The 25,702-nt window shown below is 45.6% G+C and overlaps 1 protein-coding gene across 1 annotated transcript in view; it reads right to left on the bottom strand.

Annotated features, from left to right (window-relative positions):
* The window catches only part of LOC311149246 (transducin-like enhancer protein 1), a 44,184-nt gene that overhangs the window by 3,760 nt on the left and 14,722 nt on the right, over positions 1-25,702 (bottom strand). Inside the window, exons 3-17 of the mRNA XM_084186337.1 lie at positions 22,396-22,459; positions 21,361-21,405; positions 19,719-19,781; positions 16,407-16,481; positions 15,358-15,595; positions 15,046-15,131; positions 14,719-14,814; positions 14,522-14,566; positions 14,208-14,372; positions 11,708-11,837; positions 10,184-10,377; positions 8,223-8,302; positions 3,876-4,125; positions 1,697-1,944; positions 1,169-1,316 (exon numbers count right to left, since the gene is read on the bottom strand). Coding sequence (XP_084042463.1) covers positions 1,169-1,316; positions 1,697-1,944; positions 3,876-4,125; positions 8,223-8,302; positions 10,184-10,377; positions 11,708-11,837; positions 14,208-14,372; positions 14,522-14,566; positions 14,719-14,814; positions 15,046-15,131; positions 15,358-15,595; positions 16,407-16,481; positions 19,719-19,781; positions 21,361-21,405; positions 22,396-22,459 — 1,927 coding nt within the window. The remainder of the gene's footprint in view (positions 1-1,168; positions 1,317-1,696; positions 1,945-3,875; positions 4,126-8,222; positions 8,303-10,183; positions 10,378-11,707; positions 11,838-14,207; positions 14,373-14,521; positions 14,567-14,718; positions 14,815-15,045; positions 15,132-15,357; positions 15,596-16,406; positions 16,482-19,718; positions 19,782-21,360; positions 21,406-22,395; positions 22,460-25,702) is intronic.

The raw sequence follows: 25,702 nt of genomic DNA, 5'->3' as shown, positions 1-25,702 counted from the left end.
CAGAATGGCTGAAAAGCCACACATTTAAAGTTCTGGAATTGCCTAGTCAAAGTCCAGACCTAAACCAGATTGAAATGTTAAAGCAGTTCTGCATGGAAGAGTGGACCAAAATTCCTCCACATGGATGTGAGAGACTGATCAACTACAGGAAACGTTTGGTTGCAGTCATTGCAGCTAAAGGTGGCACAACCAGTTATTGAGTGTAAAGGTGCAATAACTTTTTCACACAGGGGCATTGGGTGTTGATACTTTTTAAATGTATTTAATAAACAAAGTTATGCAATTGGTTGTTATTTGTTCACCCAGGTACCCTTTATCTAATATTAGGTTTTGATTGAAGATCTAATAACCTTTAGTTTCCAAAATATTTAAAAATAGAGAAAATCAGAACGAGGGGAAATACTGTCACGGCACCGTACGTTGGCATGCATAACCTTTTTTTTAAAACCAACTGATGGTTGTTAAAAGTGGAATTTTTATAATATTACCATTATATTAAACACACAACTAAATCGCTTTGGCACAGTAGGCATCAAGTCACTTGCTGATAATGTTGCATAAAACATTTGAAAGGTCTATCATTTTCATCGAACACAAACAAAGTTAACATAAGCCTTCGATGCCAATTTCTAGGCATGCCCAATGTAGGCTTTTTTTTTTTACAATGTGAAATTGAGCTCCAAAGGGATAACTTGAAATAACATGTACATAGTTTAATTAAATCATCTAAAGAAAAATGTGATTATTTATTAGTTATAAGTATTTAGGTATATCTTGTGAAATAGGCCTTGTGAAATCATTGTCAAAAGCACAAGAGATAGGCCTACTGTTGCAGGTAGGCCTAGATTGTATATGGATTGATCATATCAAAACATTGTTTCAACAACTCCAAAGCAATTGCATGTGGCGCAGGAACCACTGACTCGCTGCATTTTTCTATTATCAAGGCACCTGCTGGTAACTCTTACCTGGTTAGGACAGCTCATGAGGTGTCCTAAATATCTGTCGTCTAGGTGGGCCTCATGACTAAAGAGGCTTCATGCATAGCTTTTATTTTCACCCATAAGAGTAGGAGTCAAATGTATATTCTCAGCACTTAGAACCAATTTTCTACTCTGAGACACTTTGTGGATACTGGCCCTGATCTAGTCTCAGCTGGTGTCAGTACCTGTGAGGTGAAGTCGTGCTGCTGCAGCTGTCGTCCCTCTCTCAGGTCCCAGCAGCGTACTGTGTTGTCCAGCCCCCCCGTCCACAGTTTGGTCCCATCGTTGGAGATGTCAATACAGCTGGCCCCGTCAGTGTGGCCCTGGAACTGCCTGGGGAGCAGACACATTCAACATCAACCCCCAGCCATTCAGATGTGATCCATAGTCATATAGCCCATGGCCATGCTCTCTCCTTCTCCTCCTCTCCTCTCCTGCCCTATCCTCCTCCTCTTCACCTCTACTCTCCTTTCCTGCCCTACCCCTCTACTCCTCTCCTTACCTGACCAGGGTCTGGTTGTGCAGGTCCCAGACTATGATATTTTCCCCCTCTACCCCTCCTAACCTCCTCACCTCTCCTAACCTGACCAGGGTCTGGTTGTGAAGGTCCAAGACCACAATATTTCCCCCCTCTACCCCTCCTAACCTACTCCTCTCCCCCCTCTCCTCATCTTCCTCGTTATCCCCCTCTCCTCCTCCTCTCCTCTCCTTACCTAACCAGGGTCTGGTTGTGCAAGTCCCAGACTACGATGTTTCCGTCGCTGCAGCAGGAGAAGCAGACCTTGTTGTCGGGGGAGATGGCCAGAGCGTAGCAGGCCGGGGCAGACGACGTCAACTCCGCCTTGATGCGGGGAGTGGGTGTGGCCAAGTCCCAGATTGACAGTGTGCTGGCCTCGCCTCCAACGATGAGGGTCCGCCCATCGGGGAGGAGTTTGCAGGAGCGGATGTAGTTATCCCTATTCTGATTGGGTAACAGAAAATAACTCCAGTAATTATAGGGTGCAAATGTGACTGTGTGAGGTGAGCAACATAAAATTCACAACTACACTGCTCAAAAAAATAAAGGGAACACTAAAATAACACATCCTAGATCTGAATGAATGAAATAATCTTATTAAATACTTTTTTCTTTACATAGTTGAATGTGCTGACAACAAAATCACACAAAAATTATCAATGGAAATCAAATTTATCAACCCATGGAGGTCTGGATTTGGAGTCACCCTCAAAATTAAAGTGGAAAACCACACTACAGGCTGATCCAACTTTGATGTAATGTCCTTAAAACAAGTCAAAATGAGGCTCAGTAGTGTGTGTGGCCTCCACATGCCTGTATGACCTCCCTACAACGCCTGGGCATGCTCCTGATGAGGTGGCGGATGGTCTCCTGAGGGATCTCCTCCCAGACCTGGACTAGAGCATCCTGGACAGTCTGTGGTGCAACGTGGCGTTGGTGGATGGAGCGAGACATGATGTCCCAGATGTGCTCAATTGGATTCAGGTCTGGGGAACGGGCGGGCCAGTCCATAGCATCAATGCCTTCCTCTTGCAGGAACTGCTGACACACGTCTTGCATTAGGAGGAACCCAGGGCCAACCGCACCAGCATATGGTCTCACAAGGGGTCTGAGGATCTCATCTCGGTACCTAATGGCAGTCAGGCTACCTCTGGCGAGCACATGGAGGGCTGTGCGGCCCCCCAAAGAAATGCCACCCCACACCATGACTGACTCACCGCCAAACCGGTCATGCTGGAGGATGTTGCAGGCAGCAGAACGTTCTCCACGGCGTCTCCAGACTCTGTCACGTCTGTCACATGTGCTCCGTGTGAACCTGCTTTCATCTGTGAAGAGCACAGGGCGCCAGTGGCGAATTTGCCAATCTTGGTGTTCTCTGGCAAATGCCAAACGTCCTGCACGCTGTCGGGCTGTAAGCACAACCCCCACCTGTGGACGTCGGGCCCTCATACCACACTCATGGAGTCTGTTTCTGACCGTTTGAGCAGACACATGCACATTTGTGGCCTGCTGGAGGTCATTTTGCAGGGCTCTGGCAGTGCTCCGCCTGCTCCTCCTTGCACAAAGGCGGAGGTAGCAGTCCTGCTGCTGGGTTGTTGCCCTCCTACGGCCTCCTCCACGTCTCCTGATGTACTGGCCTGTCTCCTGGTAGCGCCTCCATGCTCTGGACACTACGCTGACAGACACAGCAAACCTTTTTGCCACAGCTCGCATTGATGTGCCATCCTGGATGAGCTGCACTACCTGAGCCACTTGTGTGGGTTGTAGACTCCGTCTCATGCTACCACTAGAGTGAAAGCACCGCCAGCATTCAAAAGTGACCAAAACATCAGCCAGGAAGCATAGGAACTGAGAAGTGGTCTGTGGTCACCACCTGCAAAACCAGTCCTTTATTGGGGGTGTCTTGCTAATTGCCTATAATTTCCACCTGTTGTCTATTCCATTTGCACAACAGCATGTGGAATGTATTGTCAATCAGTGTTGCTTCCTAAGTGGACAGTTTGATTTCACAGAAGTGTGATTGACTTGGAGTTAAATTGTGTTGTTTAAGTGTTCCCTTTATTTTTTTGAGCAGTGTATTAATAATATGACAGCAGAATAATGAAGTCCTCTAAGGAGTGCAGCCTCAGCAGTACCACCAGAGTAAAACATTTCCACCCAGGAACATTTCCCTTCAAGACAACTTGGTACATACATTTTTCATGTACACTGGAAAGCATTTTTTTTAAACTGCCCGTCTCTGTATCATTTTAAGTTGTCCCTTCATGACCACTGTTTGAGTGCGTCCTTCCTTTACTCTCTCCGTCCTCTGCTATCTCTTTGGTGTCAGTGCGTTTGTGTCTCTATGCACAGTGTGTGTGTGTGTGTCCACTCACCAGACAGTCGAGCTGGGCCATGGCACTTTTGCTTCCAGGCTGGCTGATGTCCCACACCTTGACACAGCCCTTCCCGCCGGTGTAGACGTGGCGTGTGGAAGTACTGATGGTAACGGCACACACCACCTCTCCATGGTTCAGAGTGTGGATCTGACGGGCGTGCCGCGGGATGCCCGGGCCCAGCAGGGCATCTGGAGGGAAAGGCACCGGCTGCATCTGTCCATCCGCACTTACATGGAAAGAGTAGGCACTGGAGAGTGAGAATACAGAGGAAGGAAGGTGGGAGGAGAAGAAGAAAATAAATAAATACATTTTATTGTCACATACACTGGATAGGTGCAGTGAAATGTGCTGTTCTACAGTAGTTGTTACTTTAAAAAGATCCAATGCAGTCATTTTTATTTCGATATCAAATCATTTCTGGGTAACAATTAAGTACCTTACTGTGATTGTTTTCAATTATAATTGTCAAAAAGAAACAAAAATAGCTTCTTAGCAAAGAGTAATTTCTGGGAGTGGTCTGAGTGGGGAGGGGAAAATTCAAAACTAGCTGCTATTGGCAGAGAGGTTTGGAACGCTCTTTCTTATTGGTCTATTAACTAATTTACCGCCTGATGATGGCACCAGGCAGACCAAAAACATCAGGTGATCTTTTCAAACAGCTCTTACACGAAAAGGGCATTATCATAATTTTTACAATATTATTCCCAGAGTTGGACCAAATCACTATTATTCGAGTCACAAGCAAGTCTCGAGTCACAAGAGTCTCAAATCGTGTCCCAAGTAGAACGGGTCGAGTCTCGAGTCAAGTCGTGCATTCTAAGAGTCAGTCAAGTCAAGACAAGTTTATTTAAGGCAAGTTTCATGTCAAGTAGAAATAAAAAAAATCTATACATACAATGACTTGTTCAACTACAAATATTTGTCTATTTGTTGAGGTTACCAGACAGCCCTTTTCATTATTTTGTCTAACACATTTTGATATGTAAGAATTAAGTTTAACAACAAATTCCAAATGTAAGCTTCATAAGTAAATGATCAATTTCAAGCAATTTTGACATACCATAAGACCAGTAGCTAGGCCTATGCTAGTAATAGTTGAAAAACAACCTCTCCCTCAATGTGATCAAGACAAAGGAGATGATTGTGGACTACAGGAAAAAGAGGAGGACCGAGCACGCCCCCATTCTCATCGACGGGGCTGTAGTGGAACAGGTTGAGAGCTTCAAGTTCCTTGGTGTCCACATCACCAACAAACTATCATGGTCCAAACACGCCAAGACAGTCGTGAAGAGGGCATGACAAAGCCTATTCCCCCTCAGGAGACTGAAAAGATTTGGCATGGGTCCTCAGAGGGTAGTGCGTCACTGGGGCCAAGCTTCCTGCCATCCAGGACCTCTATACCAGGCGGTGTCAGAGGAAGGCCCTAAAAATTGTCAAAGACTCTAAGCCACCCTAGTCATAGACTGTTCTCTCGGTTACCGCACGGCAAGCGGTACCGGAGCGCCAAGTCTAGGTCCAAAAGGCTTCTTAACAGCTTCTACCCCCAAGCCATAAGACTCCTGAACAGCTAATCATAGCTACCCCGGACTATTTGCATTGCCCACCCCACCACCCTCTTTTACGCTGCTGCTACTCTGTTTATTATTTATGCATAGTGACTTTAACTCTACCCACATGTACATATTACTTCAACTACCTCAACTAGCCGGTGCCCCCGCACATTGACTCTGAACCGGTACCCCCTGTATATAGCCCCGCTATTGTTATTTTACTGCTGCTCTTTAATTATTTGCTATTTTCAAATGTTTTTACTTATCTATTTCTTAACACTTAAAAAAAAAAATCTTTAACTGCATTGTTGGTTAAGGGCTTGTAAGTAAGCATTTCACTGTAAGGTCTACACCTGTTGTATTCGGCACATGTGGCAAATAAAATTTGATTTGATTTGATGCTCCATTGCCGGTGAGCGTGCAAAGTAACCAGTTAACCTCTACTGGATCCCGTATACGGGACGGTTGAGCTAACGTGCACTAATGTGATTAGCATGACTGTTGTAAACAACAGCAAACTTTCCAGGATATAGACATGTTTTATATGGGCAGAAAGCTTAAATTATTGTTAATCTAAATGCACTGTCCAATTCACAGTAGCTATTACAGTGAAGAAATACCATGCTATTGTTTGAGGAGAGTGCACAACAATAAAAAACGTATCACGGCAACTGGTTTGATACATTCACCTCTGAAGGTAAATAATGTACTTCCATTCAGTAATCTTACTCTGATTTGTCATCCTAAGGGTCCCAGAGATAAAACGTAGCATTGTTTTGTTTGATCAAATCAATTTTTATATTCAAATGTAGGAATTGGGTTCTACAGTTTAAACCCATGCTGTCTCTGGCTCCACACCCACCCCGCCCGGCCATCTAGCTGTGTGAAAGTTGGTGTATAAGCTAATGATCCATCATGTATGACATTCCTGGGAGTGTGTAAACTTACAAAAATGATATGGTAATACAAAATGTATGTTCTCTATAGTTATGTACTTGAAAATGTATTAATTGACCAATTCGACACATTTGGGCAGACTTGATACAAAATAGTCCAGTATTGCAATGCTTCACTGGATCGATCTGAAAATTTGCACACACACACTGCTGCTTATCTTTTACCAGATATAATGTGTTATATTCTCCTACATTAATTTCCCATTTCCACAAACTTCAAAGTGTTTCCTTTCAAACGGTATCAAGAATATGCATTTCCTTGCTTCAGGTCCTGTGCTACAGGCAGTTAGATTTGGGCACAAATTGAAAAAAGGTTCCGATCCTTAAGAGGTTAATATTGTCACCAAATAATATTTGGAGCTAGATGTTTATGGCAACCTTCTCTCCCTACAATTTGATGTTTGCGCTGCACCCGACCCTATAGCTGTCCTAAACTTTTTGACCCGCGACCCCCAAAAAGCAGTGCGCGCAAATGTAGCCTGTCATTGGAGTCATAAATGGCAATGCATTTACAAAACGCAAGATATAGAATTACAAATGCAGGTGTAAAATGCAGTTTATCTGAAAGTCATTCATGTTAGCTGCCAATATTAACTAGGGATATCGTGTCACTTCTCTGTCCAGAGCAAGCAGAATCATATGGCCTAACTGTAATAGGGTGGAACGCATGGTCTGTCTGCGCCTCGTGGTATCACTTTGGAGGGCCGCCTGCCCGCAGAATGCTCATTGCCAACTGGGTAGCCCTTCTTCCTCACAAATACCATAATTAATTCGCCAGAATATGTTACATCTTCGTCCCATAATATTGAAGGAAGTGCGATGTTACAGCTACCTTTAGACATACAGCCAGTAGCCACCCAAACTAGGCCTATCTGAAATATGAAAATGATCAATGAAATCGCCAGGTAGCCTATTATTGTTCTGGCAAAGATGCCTCAGTAGTAGATTTCTAAACTGTATTTTATATGAATAATATAAACATATTTTGTTTTTGCCAACCAGAGAAAAGTAAGCAAGAGCTTTCTGGTCACTAATCTCTGGTTATGCGCACTCGCCTTTGCTGATGACTGGTCATTGGTCAACAATCAAGACGTGCAATTTTTTTGTTCTGAAACACAGATGAGATGTTTTTGAGACAATTTAGTGCAATACCGTAGGCCTATATTATAAATCAGATCAAATGGACAAAGATAGAAAATACAAATGGTAGCCTATTAAAATATATATTTTTTCCCATTCAGTTTCACACTCGCGACCCACCAAAACCATCTCACTTTGAGAACCACTGCGCTGCCTCGCCTGACCTGTGTTGATTAACAGTTAGCTGGTCCAATCAGAGGGCAGAGTTTGCGTAATCGATGCAGCAGCTACTGTCTCTGGCTGCGAGGAGAGTAATCCACAGAGACTCCGTGCCACAAAATGAGTGACAAAACCTGGCCAGAATTTCAAGTCATCAGTCTCAAGTCAAAGACGAGTCCCTAGTCTTGAGGCTCCAAGTCAAGTAATTTTATTTTCTATCAAATCGAGTCTCAAGTCTTCAAATTTGTGACTGGAGTCAGAATCGAGTCCAAGTCATGTTACTGGAGTCCACACCCCTGATTATTCCAACCTCATAATGTGAAAATATATATAAAAACACAGGAAAATCAAGTTTTTTGACTGGACTGTGCATTTAACAAGGCTGAAACTTGAGGTTACCCTCAAGACAATAAAAGCCTACAATAGCAACAAATGAGTATGAAGACATAACAGTAAAATTGTGCTGTGGTCAGAGAATAAGAGGGTGTGATGACCGTATAAGAGGCTGTGGTAGCAGAGGCAGAGAGAACAGTACTCACGGTTTCCCTGAGGCAGCGGACTGCAGGCTGGCGGGTAACCCTGGGACCCTCATGTGGGGGTGAGGAGACTCATAGCCCACCTGGAGTACAAGGACAAAGAATGTTAGCTCAGGCATCTGACAGAGCAGTCCCAGAAAGCCTTCTCAAAACCACAGTAGATTTCTACTGTTTTCCCACAGTGAATACTAAGTCCATACCATGAAGAGATATGACTGGTTTATGAGGTCATACAATTGGATTGTCAATAAAAGCCTACTCAGTGTGCAAGTGCATGTACACAGATACAGTTGAAGTCGGAAGTTTACATACACCTTAGCCAAATACATTTAAACTCAGTTTTTCACAATTGCTGACATTTAATCCTGGTAAAAAATCCCTGTCTTAGGTCAGTTAGGATCACCACTTTATTTTAAGAATGTGAAATGTCAGAATAATAGTAGAGAGAATGATTTATTTCAGCTTTTATTTCTTTCATCACATTCCCAGTGGGTCAGAAGTTTACATACACTCAATTAGTATTTGGTAGCATTGCCTTTAAAATTGTTTAACTTGGGTCAAACGTTTCGGGTATCCTTCCACAAGCTTCCCACAATAAGTTGGTTGAATTTTGGCCCATTCCTCCTGACAGAGCTGGTGTAACTGAGTCAGGTTTCTAGGCTTCCTTGCTCGCACACGCTTTTCCAGTTCTGCCCACACATTTTCTATAGGATTGAGGTCAGGGCTTTGTGATGGCCACTCCAATACCTTGATTTTGTTGTCCTTAAACCATTTTGCCACACCTTTGGAAGAATGCTTGGGGTCATTGTCCATTTGGAAGACCCATTTGCAACCAAGCTTTAACTTCCTGACTGATGTCTTGAGATGTTGCTTCAATATAATTTTCCTTCCTCATGATGCCATCTATTTTGTGAAGTGCACCAGTCCCTCCTGCAGCAAAGCACCCCCACAGCATGATGCTGCCACCCCCGTGCTTCACGGTTGGGATGGTGGTCTTCGGCTTGCAAGCTTCCCCTTTTTCCTCCAAACATAACGATGGTCATTATGGCCAAACAGTTCTATTTTAGTTTCATCAGACCAGAGGACATTTCTCCAAAAAGTACGATCTTTGTCCCAATGTGCAGTTGCAAACTGTAGTCTGTTTTTTTATGGCGGTTTTGGAGCAGTGGCTTCTTCCTTGCTGAGCGGCCTTTCAGGTTATGTCGATATAGGACTCGTTTTACTGTGGATATAGATCCTTTTGTACCCGTTTCCTCCAGCATCTTCACAAGGTCCTTTGCGGTTGTTCTGGGATTGATTTGCACTTTTCGCACCAAAGTACGTTCATCTCTAGGAGACAGAACGCGCCACCTTCCTGAGAGGTATGATGGCTGCGTGGTCCCATGGTGTTTATACTTGCGTACTATTGTTTGTACAGATGAACGTGGCACCTTCAGGCGTTTGGAAATTGCTCCCAAGGATGAACCAGACTTGTGGAGGTCTACAATTTATTTTCTGAGGTCTTGGCTGATTTCTTTTGATTTTCCCATGATGTCAAGCAAAGAGGCACTGAGTTTGAAGGTAGGCCTTGAAATACATCCACAGGTACACCTCCAATTGACTCAAATGATGTCAATTAGCCTATCAGAAGCTTCTAAAGCCATTACATCATTTTCCAAGCTGTTTAAAGGCACAGTCAACTTAGTGTATGTAAACTTCTGACCCACTGGAATTGTGATACAGTGAATTATAAGTGAAATAATCTGTCTGTAAACAATTGTTGGAAAAATTACTTGTGTCATGCACAAAATAGATGTCCTAACCGACTTGCCAAAACTATAGTTTGTTAACAAGAAATTTGTGGAGTGGTTGAAAAACAAGTTTTAATCACTCCAACTTAAGTGTATGTAAACTTCTGACTTCAACTGTATATATTCCGCTTCCCTCTCTTTCCGTTTATCATCACTACCCCATCCCCCTCTCACCACTGGTGATCGTCCATATCCGGCTGCAGCGGCGGCGGCTGCAGAGCCGTTCATCTGGGGGGAGACCAGGTGAAGCCCCGCCCCATAGGCTGCTGCTGCCCCCGCCAGCTCCCCGTTCACCCCTGGAGGGGGCAGGCCAAACGCCCCGGGGGGGTACGCTCCCTGCACCGCCAGAGGATTCCTCAGACCCAGAGCTGATGGGGAGAGGAGAAAGGGGGCGGGAGGGAGAGAGAAGATAAGATTAAGAATCAGGGGCCTCCCGGTCTAAGGCACTGCATCGCTGTGCTAGAGGCGTCACTACAGACCCGGGTTCAATCCTGGCCTGTATCACAACCGGCCGTGATCGGGAGTCCCATAGGGCGGCGCATAATTGGCCCAGCTTCATCCGGGTTAGTCTAGCGACTCCTTGTGGCGGGCCATGTGCCGGCAGGCTGTTGAACAGCGTTTCCTCCGACAAATTGGTGTGGCTGGCTTCCGGGTTAAGCGGGCGGGTGTTAAGAAGTGCGGTTTGGCAGGTCATGTTTTGGAGGATGAATGACTCGAGTTGCAGCGATGAGACAAGATCAAAATTGGGGAGGAAATTAAGATTCGATAATGCAGAAAGCGACAAAGCAAATTAACCTAGAAAGCTAGAATCCAACAGAGACCAGTAGCTGATGTTCACCTTAGAACTATGAATACAGAGATGGAGAGGAGGCACAAAGAGAAGTTTGTATTGCTTTGTTCCAATAATCAACGACAAAAACAAATAAGTGTCAGTTTGGCTCAGTTGGTAGAGCATGGCGCTTGCAACGCCAGGGTTATGGGGGACCAGTACGAAAAAAGTTGATCAGGTTGAATTGATCCAGTTTAATTTTTCTATTCTCATTCTATTACCTATCTTGGGTCTATTAATTGTCTTGGGAAAGGCCATGATTACCATTCCAATTAGTGTGGCTGATAGAGTTAACACTGTTAGATAAGACAGAGGAGACCCTGTGTAAACAGCCAGCCTGGGAGCCAGCTCTGACCCTCTATGTAGGGTTCCACATCAAACAGGGTCAAACACATTGCTCTCTGCCACAGTAGCGAGAACATCACCAGAGCACTACTGCACTCTGCTGGCTGGTCTGCCACACAGCAGTATGGAGCTATGGGTGGAGCCACTTGACTACTGAATGGGAGGGGAGTTTGATGCATTGCAATAGACTGAAACAGCCTAATGATGAAAGAGTTCAGCGTCACAGTCCGTCACCTCTCTTAATCTCCCTGCTGAAAATCCACTTCTCTCACAATCACAGGCAGCAGCAGGCACATCAGTTAACCCACGTCAAGGGCAGTTTGTATAGCTCAGCTGGTTAGAACAGGGCTTACCATTTTGATTCATGCATGGACTCAAATACTGAATGTAGATGGAAACTGTAGGCTGCTTCAGATAAAATCATCTGATAATCAATGATCAAGGCTGGTATTGAAGGCACTTAAAAAACCTAGTGAAAACTGCAATACACATGTGATCCATGATGGTCTTGTGGTTGGTCTTACCCAGAGGGTCAATGCCAGGTTTGCCAGGGACGGGGCGGAACTGTGGGGGGGCACTGGGGCCGGGGGTGGAGGAGTCCTGGGAACCGTGGGGGGTGCCTGGCTTCATACCTGGGGTACTGGACTTCTCCCTCTGTGTGAGAGAGAGAGAGAGAGAGAGAGAGAGAGAGAGAGAGAGAGAGAGAGAGAGAGAGAGAGAGAGAGAGAGAGAGAGAGAGAGAGAGAGAGAGAGAGAGAGAGAGAGAGAGAGAGAGAGAGAGAGAGAGAGAGAGAGAGAGATGGAGGGAGGTAGAGAGAGATGGGGGAGGAGGAGGGAGGTAGAGAGAGAGATGGGGAGAGGAGGAGGGAGGTAGAGAGAGAGATGGGGAGAGGAGGAGGTAGGTAGAGAGAGGTGGGGAGAGGAGGGAGGTAGAGAAAGATGGGGGAGAGGAGGAGGGAGGTAGAGCGAGAAGTGTGAAAGAGAACGAGAGAGAGTGTGAGAGGAGAGATAGTGTGATGTGAATGTGAGATATCCTTTCATCACACCACAGTTACCAGAGAGACACTAGGTGCTAATGCTGTGGAGTTACATGAAGGACACATGGAGAAACCATTTGGAATGGAATATTTAACAGATGGCTTCTGTATCACTGCTGTTCTATGTATCTAGGATCTATCTATTCTGAAGCGAGGTCATGTCAAAGTGTGGGTGTGTAGAAATGCAGTAATTCAGTAAGGCTAGGGTCACATGGGATGTGAGCATCCTTGACACAGAATGAGGCTGAATGGAAGGACCATCACTGGAACTAAGTATGTGGGCTGAGCATGCCTCACCATACATACAGTGAGGGAAAAAAGTATTTAATCCCCTGCTGATTTTGTAAGTTTGCCCACTGACAAAGAAATGATCAGTCTATAATGTTAATGGTAGGTTTATTTGAACAGTGAGAGACAGAATAACAACAACAAAATCCAGAAAAACGCATGTCAAAAATGTTATAAATTGATTTGCATTTTAATGAGGGAAATAAGTATTTTACCCCCTCTCAATCAGAAAGATTTCTGGCTCCCAGGTGTCTTTTATACAGGTAACGAGCTGAGATTAGAGCACACTCTTAAAGGGAGTGCTCCTAATCTCAGTTTGTTACCTGTATAAAAGACACCTGTCCACAGAAGCAATCAATCAGATTCCAAACTCTACACCATGGCCAAGACCAAAGAGCTCTCCAAGGATGTCAGGGACAAGATTGTAGACCTACACAAGGCTGGAATGGCTCCAAGACCATCGCCAAGAAGCTTGGTGAGAAGATGACAACAGTTGGTGCGATTATTCGCAAATGGAAGAAACACAAAATAACTGTCAATCTCCCTCGGCCTGGGGCTCCATGCAAGATCTCACCTCGTGGAGTTGCAATGATCATGAGAACGGTGAGGAATCAGCCCAGAACTACATGGGAGGATCTTGTCAATGATCTCAAGGCAGCTGGGACCATAGTCACCAAGAAAACAATTGGTAACACACTACGCCGTGAAGGACTGAAATCCTGCAGCGCCCGCAAGGTCCCCCTGCTCAAGAAAGCACATATACAGGCCCGTCTGAAGTTTGCCAATGAACATCTGAATGATTCAGAGGAGAACTGGGTGAAAGTGTTGTGGTCAGATGAGACCAAATCGAGCTCTTTGGCATCAACTCAACTCGCCGTGTTTGGAGGAGGAGGAATGCTGCCTATGACCCCAAGAACACCATCCCCACCATCAAACATGGAGGTGGAAACATTATGCTTTGGGGGTGTTTTTCTGCTAAGGGGACAGGACAACTTCACCGCATCAAAGGGACGATGGACGGGGCCATGTACCGTCAAATATTGGGTGAGAACCTCCTTCCCTCAGCCAGGGCATTGAAAATGGGTCGTGGATGGGTATTCCAGCATGACAATGACCCAAAAACACACGGCCAAGGCAACAAAGGAGTGGCTCAAGAAGAAGCACATTAAGGTCCTGGAGTGGCCTAGCCAGTCTCCAGACCTTAATCCCATAGAAAATCTGTGGAGGGAGCTGAAGGTTCGAGTTGCCAAACGTCAGGCTCGAAACCTTAATGACTTGGAGAAGATCTGCAAAGAGGAGTGGGACAAAATCCCTCCTGAGATGTGTGCAAACCTGGTGGCCAACTACAAGAAACGTCTGACCTCTGTGATTACCACCAAGTACTAAGTCATGTTTTGCAGAGGGGTCAAATACTTATTTTCCTCATTAAAATGCAAATCAATTTATAACATTTTTGACATGTGTTTTTCTTTTTCTTTTTTGTTGTTATTCTGTCTCTCACTGTTCAAATAAACCTACCATTAAAAGTATAGACTGATCATGTCTTTGTCAGTGGGCAAACGTACAAAATCAGCAGGGGATCAAATACGTTTTTCCCCTCACTGTACAAGCACTCATCTGACCCTGAGCATAACTGTATGAAGCTGTGTGTGTGTGTGTCTCACAATAAAGGCATGTAATGGACTGATCCTGAGCATACCGGTGGCTCCCGGTCCTTGCTGCGGGAGGGGGAGGCTTGGCTGCTGGAGGAGGCCAGGGACGCGGGGCTGGCCTGGGGAGGGGCGTCTTTACGGGACGGGGGCAACTTGTCCAGGCCGTTTTCTCTGGACGAGTAGGAGTGGACACTGCGGGGGGACGAGGGGTCCTGGAGGGGGGACGAGGGGGCACAGAGATGGGTGGGGGGGTTAGTCTACCAGCCATGGCCCCACAGTGTTTCTCGCATCAATCTGAATCAGTCAATTATCAGAGTGATTTAGGGGATCTGAACCGAGATGCAAAGATAGGCCAACTCACCTCATCCACCACCAAATTATCATCACTCTTATCTGCGTCACTGCCCTGCAATCAGGATGTGGGGTATTAGTTAAAAAATGTGCACGCACACACACACACACACACACACACACACACACACACACCTAATTACTGAATTAATGTGACACAAACACACACAATTGCTAATCAACTTCTCAGCGTGGCAGCATACTAACATAGTCTGTCATGAACTCCTTCTCATCTGCCCTCCTCTTCTTCCCGTTGCTGAGGTAGTCTGCTGAACGGCCCTTATCCCCGTTGGACATAGAGCTCTAAGGGAGGGAGGAGGAAGAGAGGAGAAGGCGATAATGAGGTGAGAGGAACTGTATAAACCATGTCAACTTCATAACCACCACGGCTAAATTTGATGGACAAATCACACATCATCGACTGGGGCTCAGTGTCCATGAGGGAGATAGAGCATCGATGTGAAGTGTAATATGGTGAACTGTACAATATTGCAGTGTACTTGGGTGTAGGGAACTTGGGTGTAGCGTTCTCACCGGTCCAGCCTCACGGTCTACGTCCATGATGGGCAGCATCGCCCCGCGTCCCCGCAGCCAGCCAAAACAGAGCAAACACAATACAACTTGACTATCACCATTCTCACACACATGGTCTTTTCATGAAATGTCTCTTTCTTTAGCATATCACTATGAATTTCACACATTATTAGCCCAACCCAACCAGCTCCAACAATCTAGCCAAGCCAAGACCAAACCCTACACATCTCATTCTTTTTCAGTCTAATCCATCCCTACCAGCCCCGTCCTTCTCTATCCTGCTCCCCATCCTGTCCCCGTCCCAGCCCATACCTCTGTGGTGCTCTGCGGCGGCTGCAGCAGCGGCAGCCTCCAGGTGGGCCCTCTCGTGGCCCTCCTTCGCAGCCAGCTGGGCCCCCAGGGCCCCAGACAAAGCCAAGAGGCCAGACCCTCCGCCCAGCGCCAGGCCAGGGTGAGGGAGGCCCCCAGGATGGGGCCCCATTTGCATACTGTGCAGACCCTGCAGACCCTGGGCCACGTGCTGGGAGAGGTGCTGCGCCTGCAGCTGTTGCTGAAGGGAGGAGAGAAAAGGAGGGGGGGGGGGGGGACAATGCAGGGGTTGAGTTGGTCTACTGGGTTAGTGGTAGACTGGATGGGGGCTGGACAGGGGCTGAAGGGAGAGAGGTATACAGAGAGAGGTGTGTCTCCAGTGATGGATGGCACCATGCATGGGCTCCTGCAAGATGGAGGGAGAGTGGAGGGGAGGAGAGTCTCCCTAGGAGAGAGAAGACTGCCACAAACTCAAGCCATGGAGTGCATGATTGTTAAAAAGATGTGATGTAAAAATGCCAAGAAAATCATAATCTCTCAAATAATTTTATTATTTTCAGTTAATTAAAATAATTGTATTTCTTCACATAACACTAAAATACATTGGGGGGGAGAACCTTTCTCAGACTGTAAAAATTGATGTGTCATTTGAAAGTCCTCTGGTTTGGTGAGGCCATTGAGTTGTCGCTTGGCACACAGCAGTGTCATTTTTCATCCCTCTTTCTCTTCTCCCTCTCCATTTCCTAGCAGACTCATCTCAGCCTGTTCCAGTCAAACCCGCACTAAGTGACCAATTGTGTGTGTGTGTGTGTGTGTGTGTGTGTGTGTGTGTGTGTGTGTGTGTGTGTGTGTGTGTGTGTGTGTGTGTGTGTGTGTGTGTGTGTGTGTGTGTGTGTGTGTGCGTGCGTGCGTGCGTGAATGTATGTGCCTGTGTGCATGCTGGGAGGAGGGGGAATTGGCTACCCACAGAGCACAAACAAAATAACCAAAATAGAGACGTATGAGAGGATGGAGGTACACACTGTATGAGGTAGAGGAGGGAGTCCACGTACCCCTATCGACGCATTTAACTCCCCCATAGTCACCTGCTTGGCGCGCTCCATGGCCTGGACCACCTGTTGTTGGTGCTGTGGGACAAGCCAAGGTAACAGTGAGATGGGGAGAGGGGAAACTTGAAGATAAAAGTGTGCATTTTAACAAAATGCAAATACATTCAATAAAAATACAACTTCAAAGAGCATCATTACAGCATGTGGTATATATAGCAAGGGTTGGAAATGGTCCAGGGAACAGAACCGAAAACCAGAAAATAACTAAATTAATTTAGGAACAGAAGCCGAGCCAAAAACGAAAGTGATCTATACTGTTCCGGAACAGCATGGGAACCGGTTAACACTAGAACCGCCATAGGCCAACGGCCACCCACGTTTGATTTTGTAAATAAATAAAATACTGCCCCCCAAAAAAAGCTGTCTTGCTCCTTCCCTGACTTCCTAAATATTTGTATTTTACACTGCTCATTTGTCAGAATTTTGAAATAAAAAACAAAAACGTATTTAGAGCCTTTTTTCCCCCCACACCTATTCCTAACTGTAGGACGTTGGTACCCAGCCAGGCGCTAATGCGTCTCCCTCTCCTCACTGAATGAATGACAAAATGGATGAATGGGCGATAACTGTGCACCTTACTTCACAATTGAATTTAAAGACCTAACTGAATGATGAGGAGGGTGAAGAGGTTGATTTAATTTAGAAAGACAATAGTGTAATGATGAGTTTGTTTTATGCCTATTTATCAGCAGCAAATAATTTGACCGCACGCCTTGCGGGTTGATACCATTCTCTTTTACGTTTTACTTTGTAAAAATAAGCTGTTATGGGACTGTTTTATTTACTGTAACTCTATTACTAATTGAATTTATTGTAAGGGAAATGAAAACATGCTACATGTTGCAGTATGCCTTTTGAATAATGCAAAACATATCATTGAGTCTATCCAGCAAAGCAAATGATGCCTGACCTCTGAATGAATGACAAATGGATGGATGGGCGATACTTGTGCAAGTTACTTCACAATCAAATTTAAATTAGGCGTAATTGTATGACCGCATGGCTTGCAGGTTGATACCATTCTCTTTTACGTTTTACTTTGTAAAAAGGACCTGTTACAGGACTGTTTTATTTACTGTAACTCTATTACTGATCAAATGTATTGTAAGGGAAACGAAAACATGCTGTGTGTTGCAGCAGGCCTTTAGAATAATGCAAAACATATCCTTGACTCTATCCAAGTTGATGAGTGGGAAACAAACGATGCCAGTCAGCTTCACAGCCGGCCCCTCGAAACTACACCTAAACTCATTTCACACATAATAAGAGTTAGTCTATAGACAAGATTACATTGACAATAATCTGATGAGTGACAATATTAGGCCTATGAGTTGTCAAATTGTACATGAAGAGATGGGTGCAGCTTGTAAGATGAAGGGAAAGGAGCATCACTTTATCAAATCCTCCTTCAGAGTCACATGCAGGTAAAACATTGTGATTTCTATATAGTATCTGAAAGAGCATATTCTGCCGTTTCTATGACACTTACCTTTGTCAGATAACTCTCAAAATCCAAGAAGTGCAGCTCTTTTCCCAAGAATATCTGTGCTGTCCATGCATTCAGCACATGACCACTCGTGCGGCAACATTGCTTTGGCTACTAAGCAAAAACTAGTAACATAAACGTAAAATTACAACATGCTATTCTGTCATCAATGGATGAATGGGTGATATAAACCAGTTGGAAACTGATAATGGTGCATGTGACTTCAGTTAAGTTTTGGTTTTAGCCAGTGATGTCGAAACCTAGTACTTGGCTCAATGGCTTTCCATTTCAGGGGAAAATAAAACCAGGCCAGCGGGTGAGCGACTGTCTTAGACTGCGGTTTTGAGACTCGTGGAGCCTTACATGGGCAAAGGCAGAAATGTGACCATGGACAACTTCTTCACATCAATTTCCCTGGCAGACAAGTTGATTGCAAAGAAGACTAGCCTGCTCAGAACAGTGAAAACGCGGGAGCTGCCCCACTCTCCGCAATACAACATACCAGCGGAGCTGTACTCCACATCAGTGATGGAGAGAGAGTGGTAAAGCAACACTCACGGTGTACAGATGTAAAATAAATAAGAGTGTTTGCACAATTCATCCTCAGCACAATGCATCCCACTGGATCTAGCATGTGAGCTTTGTGAGAACCACATGAACGTCAAGAAAGAAGCTACAGCCGCCAAGCAGGCCGCCAAGCAGGCCGCCAAGGCAGCAGGTCCTGCACTCCCTCTTCCCCAAGCACCACAGCTCCCACTCGGGAAAAATAAAACACAATGTCAAGTCGGCAGGTGCACACGAAACAAGGCCCATGAAAACTGTGTACTTCAAGGCAAGCTTCCTCGATCCTCTTTCCTCACTCTCAAAATGTCAGTTGCATCTCGCGCCCTACACTGACTGGCAGCACAGTGTGTGTAGTTGTCTTTCATTATGATTAAACCATGCTGTTACGGCAAAATACAATTTGCTCTCAAGGACTTTCCTATACAGATTAAATCGTTCACCCGCGCCACAGTAGTCTGCTCTATCCGCACTGATTGGTGAAGTCATTTAAATGACGAGCTAAATGTAAAAAAGTGTATATTTCATAGGTTTCAAAAGGAACAAAAAAGGAATGATATAAGCCAGTACTTTTTTTTTGGTTCGAACCGGTTGAGAAAATTATTTTGCTGGTCGGAACAAAAAATATTATAGTTCTGTTCAGAATGAAATGATTGGAAAATAATTTTGGTTCCAAATGTTTAGGAGGACCAAGTCTTGAAGGAATTACTTTTTTACTTTGAAGCTAGTGCTAAGTGATTAACCGAAATGTTTCTGTTTTTTAACAACTTATTGACCGACAACGGTTTAATTATTTGAATTCCATTTTGTTCGTTTTTTTTCTGTCATAAAAGTATGCTTTATTTACTTTGAAGAACTACTAAAATAGTGATTTTGTCAGACAGCATATAGAGATTAGATGATGACTTGGAATGAAATAATTATTTTATTAAAAGTAATGTGAATAAATGATGGTTAATAAGTGATAAGCAGTTAATGGGCAGTCACTACCATCATGGGACTTGTATTAATGTTTTTACTCTGTGTTACAGCATTTGTTTTAATGTGTGTGTGCCTGCTCCCTAGCGGTATGTCTGAATGTTATACTGTGAGTTCTTGGTTACTAGGAGCATGCATGTGCACGCCTGAGTCTGTGGGTGGATGTCAGAGAGATACTGAATGTGTTACTGATGTGTTAATATGCATGACCGTGTGTGTGTGTGTCTCACCTCCTGTGACAGGAAAGGGATGAGCTGGGCACAGATCACATTCAGGCGCTTGGCGATCTCCGTCTGCAGAAAGAGAGGGGGAGAGTGTGTGTGAGGGAGGACACTATGTGTTTGTGTGTGCTCATCAAAGCAACACACACACCCCCAAACCTGAGCAGGTCTGGCTGCAAGGGCCAGTGTGGTAAATATTTCAGCACCTCACATCTGGTCCATGCAAATCCAAACACTGCCAGGGAGCCCGGCTAAAATATTCATGGCCAGCATCTGTGTGTGCATGCCTACCTGCTGGGGGTCAGTGGGCTTAGCCATGGGCGTTTGCCTCTCTGATCCACACAGCTCTCCCCATCTCCCTTCCTACCTCCCTTCATTCATTTAGCGGTGAACCCCAACAAGCCGGTTAAAGCCAGTAATGATATGAATGCAGAGATCATGATGACAACATCATTATGACTGGGGGTCATTAGTCTTGCTGACAGCAAGGCTCTGCTGTACCGTTTCCCTCTCTCCTCTCGCTCCGGCCGGCCAGCCAGCCACACACCATTCTCTACTAAGTGATTTATTGATGCTGTGGTGAACTCCCACCCACATCCTCCTTCACACTCTTCTTCCTCTCCCCCTCGTCTTCTCCCCCCCCCCCCTTACCTCCACCTCTTCCCTCTATTGTGCAGACAGGCAGCGCCCACCCTTCAGCACTCTCCTCCATAAATCCATCAGCGCCCTCCCCAGGGAAACACAATGATTTCTTGTTGGAGAATGCCAACTACTAAATGTCATCTTCAGGAGAGAGGGAGCCAGGGAGATTGGAGAGAAGGGCAGGGTGGTGGGGGAACAAGAGAGAGAGCAAGGGAAAGAGGATAAAGAGGGGAGAACAAAATGGGAGAGGGAAATGAATAGAAGAGGAGGAGGAGGGGGAGGGGGGAGAGGGGAGGAGGCGGGGGAGGCTCTTGTGCGTTTGAGGAAATGACAGCCAATGAGGCAGGATGCATGAGGAGGAGAAGGGAGAGCTAGAGGGAGAGCTAGAAAGAGAGCGAGAAGGAAGGAAGGAAGGAGGGTGATTGGTGTGGCTTGTCAAAATCAGAGCGATTGAGATGGTGAAACGAAGGGAGAGAGCAGACGCTCTGAAGGCAGTGACCTGATTTAAAGGGAAATTCGGTATGGACTGTATACCTGCAGGAGAGAGGGAGGAAAAGAAACAGAGAGGGGCAGAGAAGGAGAGAGAGAGTATGAGAAAGAGAAGGGGATAGAGACAGAAGAGTATAGAGAGATAGTTATAGAGAAGGGGGGGGTATGAGGGAGAGAGAGAGACATAGGAGGAGGTTATAAAGAGGGATCGAGGGAGGAGGAGGGTAAAGTCAGCAGCAGTAATAGAGAGGATATTTGAGGAGACAAAAGAGGATGTTCCGGCTTCTTTAGGAAGGAAGGGCACATCTATCCTCTTCTCTTGTCTGTCTAGAAATAAGAATTCTGTTTGCAGATCCTATTAATGCAGCAGCAGCACAGTGCCATGGGTCCATCAAGTGCGGATTAGCATTTTGTGCTGGAGGCCAGTTCACAAGCATACATTACTCCTCTAGACCCAGGTTGACTAGAAAGGGAGGGAGGGAGAGGGGGAGAGATGACAATGGAAGGGGGTTGTACTTACCTGTTTGTGCATTTCAATATTAAGGCCGTAGGACATCTCGTAATACTGTAAAAATGAGACGTAAATTGATGGTTAAACATTTGCATATATGTAGATCTACAAAAAATACATATTTCAAGGCTAGATGAGTGGACGAGTCGTTTGGTTCTGTTTCATTTAGTTTGTGCCCTCAGCTCCAAGCTATGCCAACCTGGCATATGAGCCCAGAGATGGTATGTGTCAATCACTCAGTTCAGAACAAGGATGGAAAATCATCATCGGGCAGAGCTCAAATCATTTTAAAAACAGACATCTCTTATGTGACATTCTAACATGTCATTTTCAACAGGGTTGGTTGAGGAGTAAGAAGTGAGTGGTTTGTCAGCTAGGTGGAAGAAATAAAGAGATGGAAGCTCAGAGCTTTTAAGGGAGCAGGGCCGGACTATTTCCCCCTATATTCTACAGAAAGGTGTGGGTGTGTGTGTGTGTGTGAGAGAGAGAGACACAGCTGGCTGTTTGTTCTGCCGCTGTGCCAAGATTCAGAGCTGTTGCTAGGCGACTTGCAGACTCCAAAATTCTGAGCCCAAAAAAAGAAGAGAGAAATGGGTAGAGCGCCGGGGCCTTTTGCAACAGTGGGGCCTGGCACCACACAGTCAGCTGTGGTTAGGGCGCTCTCTGATCACCGCCTCGGTCTGAACACCGCCTGCTCTAAGGGAATGTGGAGGATTACCCATATCTGGGCTGGAGACAACACACACACAAGTCAATACGTGTGCATGCATGTGTGGTCCATGTGGTTTCCAGTGGGTGTGATGTTTAATCCCTTGCCAGATGCTGGCATCAGTGGTGTAGTGTAGTCAACAGACAGACCACTGGCTGTGTGTAACCCGAGACAGAGATGTCTTGTCTGCCTGCCTGCCTTTCTGCTCTGTCTGGGGAAACAACACAATACATCTAAACTCTTCTCCTGCAGACAAGAATCATCAGCATGGTGTTTGCTACAACACCCAAGGTTGTGGATGGAGTGTGCGTTGTCTGTGTGTTTGAGGGTCTCACCATAACATAGTGTCTCTGGATCTCAGTCTTCTCGGTGGCCAGTTTCTCACACTCCATCTTCAGGCTGTAAGGAAGAGGAAGTTAGATTTATAACTATATAATAATACACACCCTGTTCAAATGTTTTCATACAATATAATTCAAAAAGTTTCTACACCCCCACAAAGACACACACACACGTCCACGTTTAGTAGGCATTGCAGACACCTGCAATGTGTCATTATCGCTTCAGAACACACCAGGAATAGTTGAGCTCACACTTAGCGCTTGCCTCCCAGCCAGAACAGACCAGCCATGGCTGCAGTCTCTCCTAGGACCAAGGTGTCATTGAAGGGCAGGGACACGCCTCTACCTCCATCCATCTATCCTCCCTTCATTTGTCCGCCTCCCCCTTCTAATTGCCCTCGGTCTGTCCCCTCCCTCTCAATATTTATCAGTCCCCTCCTCCTGCTCTTCTTCCCTCCATTTGTCCGTTTGTCCCTCTGTCAGACCCCTCCTCTCTCAATCATTCTGTCTTTGCCAAGTCACCCTGCTGTGACCATGACCCACCATGGGACCCCAGGAATCCTCAGCCAAGCACGCACACAGCACTCCTTTAAGGAACTAGCCAACACCTCCCTTCCCCTGTGTCCTCTATAATACACACACACACGCTCTCACACACACACACACGCTCTCACACACACACACGCTCTCACACACACACACACACACACCTCCCGTGTCCTCTATAACACACATCCTCCATCCTCCCCAGCCCAGGGTTGTATTTCACCCCGGCGGGCACGCTGCCGACTTGTTTGCGTGTAGCAGATTTATGCGGGGGAGAGCAGCGAGGGCCTGGGAAATTAGAATATGATTAATACTGCAACATTACCAAGCTACAACAGGTAATAACAGCACATCCGCTCCCCTTCAGAAGGCCCGCGCTGCCACCCATAATTGACTCATTTATCACCGCCAGGGAGGAGACGGGAGGAGGAGGAGATTGAGGGATGGGTGAGGGCGGGTGAGAGCTTGGGGGATTAAATTCATTCCCCTAATAGATTTTATTACAGTGGACTAGCCTCCCTGCAGAAGTCACCCATGGCAGGGTTTCTGAAAAGTGACGATTCTATCCGTATCCGTTCACCTAGACAAGGGCCAGGCTGGGCATTTCCGAGGGTGACTTTCCTCAAGTTGTGTGGATGGAAACGCATGCTAACACCGGCGACATATACGAACACCGATCCTGGGATTAGGACAATAACTGTTCTCAGATCAGGGTGATTATAATTTTTTCATAATGTTTAATGGATCTCCAGCATGTAATTAAAGTATAGGAAACAGTTGAGCTGAGTGAATTGGAGAGCCCGTACTGAGGTTCCAGAGGACTCTGGGGAGGGAGGGGGTCAGATCAGATGAGGGGGGCAGGAGAGATGGATTCTCATACGGCCAGGTTATCAAGAGTTCAGAAGACTGGTTCTGTATTCAATGCCTTGACAGACTGGCATGTGGTATCCAGACGGGGATTCAGTGGGAAAGTGCATTCATTGAGGCCAATGTTGAATTAAATCCCAAAGGTCACAGACAACATACACCCTTCATTAGTAATGTCTGACCTTCATATCAGCCCATCTATACCATACAACAGCAGAGGAATATACCGCACATATACAGGCAAATATATTCATAGATTTATATTGTGAATTCAGTGCAGACGATAGGATCACATTCAAAAAGCAATGGCACAATTCTCTCCTAATGTGTATGTGGGGGAATCTCATTTTGTGTGTGCGACTGTGCGTATTTGTGTTTCTCCATGTCATTAAGTGACCGCAAGAGCATAAAGGGAGGGAGAAGTAGAGTGAGGAAGGGGTGGGGGAGGGAGTATTTCATGTAGAAATGATTGCCTATAATAATTTGTCCTTGGCTCAGCAGCATTCAGACAGAGGGGAGAGAGAGCGAGCGAGAGAGAGTGTGTGTGTGTATAGAGGGAGGGAGTGTATAGAAAGAAGGCGAGAGTGGATGGTGTGTGGGTATATGTCGATTGAGAGAGAAAGATTGTTCCGTTCCAAACAGAACCCCTATTTTTTTTCGTTCCGTGCCAGTGTTCCGACCAGCATAATAAAGTTCTGAACCGGTTCGAACCCCCCAAAAAAGTAATGGTTCATATAGTTCCTTTTCGTTCATTTTTTAACCTGTGAAATCAACATCGTTTAGCTCATGAATTTACCCTACCAATTAGCACAGATAGAGCAGCTTGCTATGGAATGGGTAAGGTAGTTGTTTACATGTTTAATTGCAGTTAAGTGCAGGCACGAGATGCGACTGAAATTTCACAGGTGAGTAGAGGGGAGTGAAAATAACTTCTCTGAATTACAGAATGATATACTAGATATTAGGAATATCTTTGGAACGAGAAATAACATAATTAACCAGTTCTCAAGATTTGAAAAGAATGGTTCTGTTCCGGAACACTAGAGATCCCTTTTGTTCCCAGTTCTGGTTCTGTTCCTCAAATGTTTTTGTTATTTTCGGGTTTGTTCCCTAAACCGGTTCCAACCCCTGGTAGAGATAGTAGAAAGAGAGAGAGTGAAAGTAAGAGAGAAACAGAGAGAGAGAGAGAGATAGAGTCTGCTACGTGTCAGCATGCTCTGCTCTCCCCATCTCTCCTCACGTGACAGCAGATAAGGTGATAATCGGAATGCTCTACAAAACTGCAGCCTGCCAGCACTCAGACAGCTCTGTCAGCAGAGAACCATTACCCCAAGCACACACAACCAGACCTACACTAACACACACAATCACACAGAGGCATGTTTGTGCACTGCAGTGCCCACACACTCCCTCACACGCGCACACACACACACACTATACCTCAATCAAAACAAACGTGGTCTCATTAAAATACCATAGTGTAACAAACGTGGTCTCATTAAAATAACATAGTGTATTGCAGAGTACATTGTATGGTTCCACTGTGTGTCAGAGCTATAGCAGCAGGTGACTAATGACTATGCTAAACCTCTGCTGCCACCTCTCCTACCCACACACCTGCCTGGAGTTCATTAGGGCACGCAATGGAACATTTCAAAACGTCTTGCAAAATAAGATTAAAATGAGCGATTCTTATTGGACGAGTCAAGGTCGTCTTCTTCACTTTGTTCCCAATGAGCGCGTCAAGGCTTGGACACAAACACCCCACTGACAGCTAGAGGGAAAATAATATACACGACAGATGCATGCGTGTAACATGAAGTTCAGTGCAAAGTCTTATGAATACCGTACGGTGTGGAGTAGGACAGGCGCGCCCGGGGAAGGCAGG

This window comes from Coregonus lavaretus (assembly GCF_964263955.1).
Source record: "Coregonus lavaretus genome assembly, chromosome: 21".
Classification (NCBI taxonomy): domain Eukaryota; kingdom Metazoa; phylum Chordata; class Actinopteri; order Salmoniformes; family Salmonidae; genus Coregonus; species Coregonus lavaretus.
Note: the sequence above shows the minus strand (reverse complement) of the source record. Positions and strands in the feature narration are given on the sequence as shown.